At 41.8% G+C, this 9,421-nt stretch overlaps 2 protein-coding genes across 2 annotated transcripts; both read right to left on the bottom strand.

The window, feature by feature from the left end:
- Positions 1–6,730: 6,730 nt before the first annotated feature.
- On the bottom strand, positions 6,731–8,182 carry LOC123157599 (UDP-glycosyltransferase 86A1-like). Its single transcript, XM_044575869.1, has 2 exons — positions 8,081–8,182; positions 6,731–7,102 (listed from the first exon to the last, which is right to left on the bottom strand). The coding sequence occupies exons 1-2, from the start codon at positions 8,180–8,182 to the stop codon at positions 6,731–6,733; spliced, it is 474 nt and encodes a 157-aa protein (XP_044431804.1).
- Positions 8,183–8,239: 57 nt separating this feature from the next.
- LOC123164792 (UDP-glycosyltransferase 86A1-like) lies at positions 8,240–9,094 on the bottom strand. The gene is made up of 2 exons (XM_044582363.1): positions 9,056–9,094; positions 8,240–8,584 (listed from the first exon to the last, which is right to left on the bottom strand). Exons 1-2 carry the CDS (start codon positions 9,092–9,094, stop codon positions 8,240–8,242), a joined length of 384 nt encoding a protein of 127 aa, XP_044438298.1.
- Positions 9,095–9,421: the final 327 nt, after the last annotated feature.

The raw sequence follows: 9,421 nt of genomic DNA on the forward strand, positions 1-9,421 counted from the left end.
TATGATGGAGAATAGACCCGGGGGCATAGGTTTCACTCGTGGCTTCTCTCAAGATAGCATAAGTATTACGGTGGGTGAACAAATTACTGTCGAGCAATTGATAGAAAAGCGCATAATTATGAGAATATCTAGGCATGATCATGTATATAGGCATCACGTCCGTGACAAGTAGACCGACTCTTGCCTGCATCTACTACTATTACTCCACACATCGACCGCTATCCAGCATGCATCTAGAGTATTAAGTTCATAAGAACAAAGTAACGCATTAGGCAAGATGACATGATGTAGAGGGATAAACTCAAGCAATATGATATAAACACCATATTTTTATCCTCGATGGCAACAATAAAATACATGTCGTTTCCCTTTCCATCACTGGGATCGAGCAACGCAAGATTGAACCCAAAGCTAAGCACTTCTCCCATTGCAAGAAAGATCAATCTAGTAGGCCAAACCAAACTGATAATTCGAAGAGACTTGCAAAGATAACACATCATACATAAAAGAGTTCAGAGGAGATTCAAATATTGTTCATAGATAATCTTGATCATAAACCCACAATTCATCGGATCTCCACAAACACACCGCAAAAAGAGTTACATCGAATAGATCTCCAAGAAGATCGAGGAGAACTTTGTATTGAGATCCAAATAGAGAGAAGAAGCCATCTAGCTAATAACTATGGACCCGAAGGTCTGAGGTAAACTACTCACACATCATCGGATAGGCTATGGTGTTGATGTAGAAGCCCTCCGTGATTGATGCCCTCTCCGGCGGAGCGCCGGAAAAGGCCCCAAGATGGGATCTCACGGGTACAGAAGGTTGCGGCGGTGGAAATAGGGTTTCGTGGTGCTCCTGTTTGGTTTCGGGGTATATGGGTATATATAGGAGGAAGAACTAGGTCGGTGGAGCTACGAGGGGCCCACGAGGGTGGGGCAGGCGCGCCTCCCTGCCTCGTGGCCTCCTCATTGATTTCTAGACGTCCACTCCAAGTCCTCTGGATCACGTTTGTTTCAAAAATAACTCTCCCAAAGGTTTCGTTCCGTTTGGATTCCGTTTGATATTCCTTTTCTGCGAAACACTGAAATAGGCAAAAAAAACAGCAATTTGCACTCGGCCTTGGGTTAGTAGGTTAGTCCCAAAAATAATATAAAAGTGCTTAGTAAAGCCCATTAAACATCCAAAACGGATAATATAATAGCATGGACCAATCAAAAATTATAGATACGTTGGAGATGTATCAAGCATCCCCAAGCTTAATTCCTGCTCGTCCTCGAGTAGGTAAATGATAAAAACAGAATTTTTGATGTGGAATGCTACCTAGCATATTTCTCAATGTAATTTTCTTTACTGTGGCATGAATGTTTAGATCCGAAAGATTCAAGACAAAAGTTTAATATTGACATGAAAATAATAATACTTCAAGCATACTAACAAAGCAATCATGTCTTCTCAAAATAACATGGCCAAAGAAAATTATCCCTACAAAATCATATAGTCTGGCTATGCTCTATCTTCATCACACAAAGTATTTAATCATGCACAACCCCGATGACAAGCCAAGCAATTGTTTCATACTTTTGATGTTCTCAAACTTTTTCAATCTTCACACAATACATGAGCGTGAGCCATGGATATAGCACTATATGTGGAATAGAACGGTGGTTGTGGAGAAGATAAAAAAGGAGAAGATAGTCTCACATCAACTAGGCGTATCAATGGGCTATGGAGATGCCCATCAACAGATATCAATGTGAGTGAGTAGGGATTGCCATGCAACGGATGCACTAGAGCATAAGTTTATGAAAGCTCAACAAAAGAAACTAAGTGGGTGTGCATCCAACTCGCTTGCTCACGAAGACCTAGGGCATTTTGAGGAAGCCCATCATTCGAATATACAAGCCAAGTTCTATAATGTAAAATTCCCACTAGTATATGAAAGTGACAACATAGGAGACTCTCTATCATGAAGATCATGGTGCTACTTTGAAGCACAAGTGTGGAAAAAGGATAGTAACATTGTCCCTTCTCTCTTTTTCTCTCATTTTTTTATTTGGGCCTTCTTCTTTTATTTTTATTTTTATGGCCTCTTTTCTTTCTTTTTTTTCCTTTTTTTTCGTCCGGAGTCTCATCCTGACTTGTGGGGGAATCATAGTCTCCATCATCCTTTCCTCACTTGGGACAATGCTCTAATAATGATGATCATCACACTTTTATTTACTTACAACTCAAAGATTACAACTCAATATTTAGAACAAAATATGACTCTATGTGAATGCCTCTGGCGGTGTACCGGGATATGAAATGAATCAAGAGTGACATGTATGAGATAATTATAAAGGTGGCTTTGCCACAAATACGATGTCAACTACATGATCATGCAAAGCAATATGACAATGATGGAACGTGTCATAACAAACGGAACGGTGGTAAGTTGCATGGCAATGTATCTCGGAATGGCTATGAAAATGCCATAATAGGTAGGTATGGAGGCTGTTTTGAGGAAGGTATATGGTGGGTGTATGATACCGGCGAAAGGTGCGTGGTATTAGAGAGGCTAGCAATGGTGGAAGGGTGACAGTGCGTATAATCCATGGACTCAACATTAGTCATAAAGAACTCACATACTTATTGCAAAAATCTATTAGTTATCGAAACGAAGTACTACGCGCATGCTCCTAGGGGGATAGATTGGTAGGAAAATACCATCGCTCGTCCCCGACCGCCACTCATAAGGAAGACAATCAATAAATAAATCATACTCCGACTTCATCACATAACAGTTCACCATACGTGCATGCTACGAGAATCACAAACTTTAGAACAAGTATTTCTCAAATTCACAACTACCCAACTAGCATGACTCTAATATCACCATCTTCATATCTCAAAACAATCATCAAGTATCAAACTTCTCTTAGTATTCAATGCACTTATATGAAAGTTTTTATTATATCCATCTTGGATGCCTATCATATTATGACTAAATTTTTAGCCAAGGCAAACTACCTTGCTGTTCTAAAAGACTCTCACAATAATATAAGTGAATCATGAGAGATCAATAATTTCTATAAAATAAAACCACCACCGTGCTCTAAAAGATATAAGTGAAGCGCTAGAGCAAAATTGTTTAGCTCAAAAGATATAAGTGAAACACATAGAGTATTCTAATAAATTTTGATTAATGTGTGTCTCTCCCAAAAAGGTGTGTACAGCAAGGATGATTGGGGTGAACTAAAAATCAAAGACTCAAATCAGACAAGACGCTCCAAGCAAAACACATATCATGTGGTGAATAAAAATATAGGCCTACCGATGAAGAACAGGAGGTGGCGACGACTCTGTATTGTAAAACGCGGTGAAAATTCTTCTCTTATTTTTTTTCTCGGGGAAAAGGAATTTGTACGCTTGAGATTAGGATCAACGGAGCCACATGGGCCCCACAAGGCATCTAGGCGCGCCAAGAGGCCCGGGCGGCTGCGCGTTGTTGCCTTGTTGGCAACTGGTGCCCCCCTGTGGATCTTCACTTTAGTATTTTGTATATATTTCATAAAAAATCAAATCTCCAATAAGTTTAGTCCAATTCTGGGAACTTTTATTTCTGCAAAAAAAACAACACCATTATAGTTCTGCTGAAAACGACGTCAGACCAGGTTTGTTTCATTCAAATCATGCAAATTAGAGTTCAAAACAAAAGCAAAATTGTTTAGAAAAGTAGATACGACAGAGACGTATCAGGGTTGAATTGGCACTCTAAAACAATTACGGATTAGACTTGAACATATGCGAAATAAAACTAGGATTTAATTTGTTAGGCATAAAACCTAAATATAGTAGGCTCCACACTGCTACCACAGCATTGCTCCAAGTATCCGCAACAGTTGGCTCTCTCAAGTACTCCAGGCCAAACACTTCTACCACAGCATTGCAGAACCTATACATGGATTCTACACATGTGGACTCGCTCATGTGGATATACTCATCAACAAGATCACCGAGTATTCCGTATGCAAGCATCCGAGTAGCTGCAATGCATTTTTGATAAGAGGAGAAGTCAACCTTTCACAGGGAACCCTCCTTACATTCGAAATAGTTATCGTATGCCACCACCCGCTTCCAGATATGATTGAACAAATGTCTAGCTATCCGGAAGCGGCGCCGAAATAGGTTGTGCTTGAAGAGTGAGTCAGCAGACTGGACGGAGCACATGTGACTCGGCCGACGCATCCAGAGATTTCAGTTGGTCGGATATTCCTTCGAATTACAATAATAAACTTTTCAAAAAGAAAGAAGGATACTTTCCAAAATTTACACCGATGGTTTGCAAATCGGAAACCGCGCACGTCCAGTAATTATTCGCACAAGGTGATTTCCTTCCAAAAGTTTACGGCATCTCCAACACGCCTTCACTTGGCACGCCTTCTTCTCCTTGGTACAAGCTCGACAAGAGAAACAGGGCACCGGCCTCCGTCATCGTCGCGTTTCACCTCGTCAATCGACGACCATGATGCAACCGCCGCTCGGCAAGAAGACGAAAGGGCGCGAATACAGAGAAGTGCAAGTTTGGGCTCTGGAAGAAGTTCTCCAAGCTCACTGTGCTCTGCAGCACCAACCTCGCCATCGTCATGTATTTCGAGGCCGGCAAAGGGTACACTTTCGGCAGCCCTTCCATTGAAGCCGTCCTGGGTCACGTCGGCTACAACGACGCCAATGTTCATGTTGCTGCTGACGATGTCGAGTGGGAGGCCCTCGAGGCATTGTGTCGTGAGATAGAGAAGAAAGGCATGGAGGTGGCCGCGGAGGCTGCCTCGATGAGCGTCGTCGGAAGAAGGTGGTAGGCGTGCATATGTAGGCCGAGAAGCGGTTCTGGTGGGAGGCGGACGTTGAGGCGCTCGGGGAGGCCGAGCTACAGGAGTTCGAATGGGCGCTCCAGCGCCTCAAGGACAACGTGGGCCACCGCACCGACAATCTGATGTCCGCTCTATTGTCCCAGTAGCTTTCGTAGGGCGGGCCATGCGTCAATTATTTGCCTGTGGTCTTCGTTAATTATGCCATCTGAAAAGAAAATTAATGTCAAAAGGTAGTCCCTTTAATTGCCTTTTGCTACAGTGTATGATTACCAGGGACTATTTTATAAGTGACTTGAAACAATTGAGAAGTTAGGTGTTTCGAGAACCAAGATCAATGGACCTGTCTTCTACTTTTGTATTGAAAAGTAAAATATTGTGTGCATGTGAATATGCGATCTTCGCTACAAAATGAAGTTTTCATCCGTCCAGAATCGCGAGGCACGTGTCTCCCATCCTACGAATGGCACACTAGTGCGCAGTTTTTCATGTATATTTTTAATACACAAAAAATAGGTACTCAACAACCTTTTTGGAATTACATGATAAATATTTCTGAATTCAAATTGAACATGTTTTCAGTACAAAATAGACTTTTTTCATAAAATGAACATTTTCAAATAAACAAAATTGATTAAAAATACACATCAACATTGAAAAAAATGATGAACAATTTTTAAATACACATCGAATATTTTATTATTACGTAATAAACATTTTTAATAGATGGTTAGAGTTTTAAAAAATACAAAATGACAAATATTAAAAAAAAATAACATTTTATAGTATATGATGAATATTTTATAATACACTGTGAACATTTTTAATACAGTTACACATTCAAAAATACACAAAGAATACTTTTAGAAATATGTTATGAACACTTTTTAAAATGTGAATATTTTTTAAATACATGATGTACTATTTTAAATACACCTCGAACATCTTAAAATATCCAACAAACATTTTAAACGCACCGAACATTTTCTTAAAGCTGATGAACAAAGAAATAAGAGTCATATATATTGAAGTAATGATAAGAAATATAAACGAAAAGGTAAAAAGGTAAATCTACTTAAAGTAGGTGAACAAGAAAATAAAATAAAAACCAAATAAGAAAAAGGGACAAGAAAATAAAAAGGTTGTCGTGGAAGACTAGAAGCTAGAGCTATATATTCCTTCTATTTGTTTGTTTGACGGTTATATTTAGCGCTCGTGACGATTCATCGGCCAGTCGCAATGGGTGTGAATCCTATTCGGCGCCCGATACACCAGTTGAAGGCATCGCTACAAACGGGCGCACACCCCGCCCCACCTCCTTCGATGCTGCATGGGCCGGCCCATTAAAAGGTATACAGGGATTTCAATCACTGGTTTTGGGAAGCTTTATGAAGCTTCCTAGCCGGTTTTACTTCTTTCTTTCATATGTTTTTTTCTAGATCGGTTTTGTTTGGGTTTTACTTTTTGTTCATTTTTTCTTTATTCTTTATTATTCTATTTTTATATTTTCATAATGCAACTTTTCAATATGAATGAACTTTATCCAAATTTGTGAACTTGTTTTCAACATTAATGCCCAAATGACCTTTTTTCAGAATTAATGAGCTTTTTTCAAATCTATGGACTTTTTTTCAAAATAGATGATTTTTTTAAAATTGATGAAATATTTTCAAAATCAATGATATTTTCCAAATTTGTGAACTTTTTGTCGAAATTGATGAACTTGTTTCAAATTTGACTCCGTCGTGTGAGCTGGTAAGCCGCGCCATCGTGTAATCACAAAATGAACCACGTATTGATCGCACCACATATCACTGAGTTAATGACTGCGCACACATTACACACGACAAAGTACAAGACACTTATACATATGATGTTACTTATAAACTGCACCCGTAGCCACTTCCCCGATGCCCTCGTGCAGCACTTCTGCCCGATCGGTTGACAGCTGAGCTTAACATCCACCGCAACGCACGCCTTAGCTTATCATTGAACTCATCGAAGCTCCGCTGCAATGGCCCGCCGTGCGCTGTGGTGACCTCGAGCGTCGCCCTCACCTTCTTCACCGCCTCCCGGAGCTCCTCCCCCTCTTTCCCAGACACGACGCCCTTGATCCTGGCCCTCACCTCGTCGATGAACACCGCGCCATGGTACCTGATGGGCATGCCGACGCGCCACTTGCGCATGACGAGCCATCGGTTAGTGACCTGGTCGGTGAGCAGCCGGAAGCAGAGCATGGGCACTCCCGCCCACTACGATCCTGCAACATTACAAGAATCGTGTGGGGGCCCTAGGTGGGTCGAGGATGTCAGGTACTTGATCTTACCCTTAGTAGGTGACACGATCTGCTAGTGGCTCTCCTTTTTTTAGTAGATACTGCCTCTCATTTTATCTCCTCTTGCTCTTCCCACTCGTCAGCCCAAGGGGAAAACAACTTGGGGACAAAAGGAAAACATGCCCAAGCCCTGAGAGCGCTAACATGCCAAAAGACGTAGAAACAACGACTTCAAATGGGCCGACATGAGCCAAAAACAGGCGCGGGACGCGGGTGCTGGACGGGAAGCTTCGCACCAAAAATCAAGCACAAATTTTCGAATAGTAGGGACTGGTTTGAGAAGCTTATGGATGTAACCGTTATTTCTAATGAATAAAGTCTTATCTTTTAAAAAAAGGCACAAACAGATCAAACGGAGATGGACCTAGATGAAACATTATCAAATCTCATCTAGAAGTAATTTAGGAATCTGGTAACATTTGACTGAAGTCAAACTTCATAAAGTTTGGCTAATTTTATAAGAAAAATACATTCACAATACAAAATCAGTAGGTATCATTAGATGCATAACAAATTTATTTATTTTAAATCATATAATTTTAATATTATAGATGTTGATATTTTTATGGTCAAACTCTATGAAATTTGACTTTAGACAATTCTCATATATGGAGAAAACAAGATCACACTTCGCAACTTTGAGTCAATGACTATGCACACACTAGACTCGATAGATGTAAAAAACTCATGAAAAAAACATAGTGAGAAGTAGTATATGTTCATTTTTTTGAGACAGTCTCTTATATTTCTTTACTGAGGAAGTAGTATATGTAGAACTAGATGTTATGGCTTTGATATCATGGAGGTTATAGAAGTCTATATAAATGAGGATCTCATAAGACATTACGGAAAATAGAATCACATTCCACGTCCATTTATGATCTATACCACTTACCGATTGCACCACATAGCACTGAGTCAATGACCGGGCACATACTACACACAAGACAAGAGTACAAAGACGCTTATTCGCGGCCACTTCCCCAACACCCGACATGCGTGCTTCTGGCCCATCGGCTGGCTCAGCTTAACATCCGCCGCAACAGCGCATTAGCTAATCGACAAACTTATCGAAGCTCCGCTGCGATGACCCGCCGTGTGCCGTGGCGGCCTCGAGCGTTGCCCTCACCTTCTTCACCGCCTCCCGGAGCTCCTCACCCTCTTTCCCGGACATGACGCCCTCGATCCTCGCCCTCACCTCGTCTGCGAACACCGCGCCACGGTCCCCGATGGGCACGCCGACGTGCCACTCCCGCACGACGAGCCGCCGGTTAGTGAACTGGTGAGTGAGCAGCGGGAAGCAGAGCATAGGCACTCCGGACCACACGCTCTCCAGCAAGGAGTTCCACCCGCAGTGCGTGAGGAAGCCATCCAGCGCGGCGTGGGAGAGGACCTCCACCTGGCAGTGATACGTCCATTTTGCATCATGCTTTTATATCGATATTTATAACATTATGGGCTGTTATTACACATTATGTCATAATACTTATGCCTATTCTCTCTTATTTTACAAGGTTTACATAAGGAGGGAGAATGCCGGCAGCCGGAATTCTGGGCTGGAAAAGGAGCAAATATTAGAGACCTATTCTGCACAACTCCAAAAGTCCTGAAACTCCACGAAAGTTATTTTTGGAAATAATAAAAAATATTGAGCGGAAGAAATACTTCAGGGGGGCCTCCACCTGTCCACGAGGGTGGGGGCGCGCCCCCTGCCTCGTGGGCCCCCTGTTGGCCCTCCGGTACCCATCTACTGCTATATGAAGTCTTTTGTCCGAAGAAAAATCATGACCAAGCTTTCGGGACGAGACTCCGCCGCCACGAGGCGGAACCTTGGCGGAACCAATCTAAGCCTCCGGCAGAGCTGTTCTGCCGGGGACACTTCCCTCCGGGAGGGGGAAATCATCGCCATCGTCATCACCAACGGTCCTCTCATCGGAAGAGGGCAATCTCCATCAACATCTTCACCAGCACCATCTCCTCTCAAACCCTAGTTCATCTCTTGTATCCAATTCTTGTCTCTAAGTCCGGGATTGGTACTTGTAGGTTGCTAGTAGTGTTGATTACTCCTTGTAGTTGATGCTAGTTGGTTTATTTGGTGGAAGATCATATGTTCGGATCCTTTATGCATATTAATACTCCTCTGATTATGAACATGAATATGCTTTGTGAGTAGTTACGTTTGTTCCTGAGGACATGGGAGAAGTCTTGCTATGAGTAGTCATGTGAATTTTGTATT

The sequence above is a fragment of the Triticum aestivum genome, chromosome 1D (assembly GCF_018294505.1).
Source record: "Triticum aestivum cultivar Chinese Spring chromosome 1D, IWGSC CS RefSeq v2.1, whole genome shotgun sequence".
Taxonomy (NCBI): Eukaryota; Viridiplantae; Streptophyta; class Magnoliopsida; order Poales; family Poaceae; genus Triticum; species Triticum aestivum.

Excerpts from the sequence above, each read along its gene's own strand:
- LOC123157599 (XM_044575869.1), bottom strand. The coding sequence starts at position 8,182 with ATGTCGGGTGTTGGGGAAGTGGCCGCGAATAAGCGTCTTTGTACTCTT. Across the intron at positions 7,103-8,080 it reads AGTGCTATGTGGTGCAATCG|TGGGCGGGAGTGCCCATGCT; the intron begins GTAAGTGGTATA and ends GCAGGATCGTAG.
- LOC123164792 (XM_044582363.1), bottom strand. The coding sequence starts at position 9,094 with ATGGCGATGATTTCCCCCTCCCGGAGGGAAGTGTCCCCG. Across the intron at positions 8,585-9,055 it reads CCCGGAGGGAAGTGTCCCCG|GTGGAGGTCCTCTCCCACGC; the intron begins GCAGAACAGCTC and ends TATCACTGCCAG.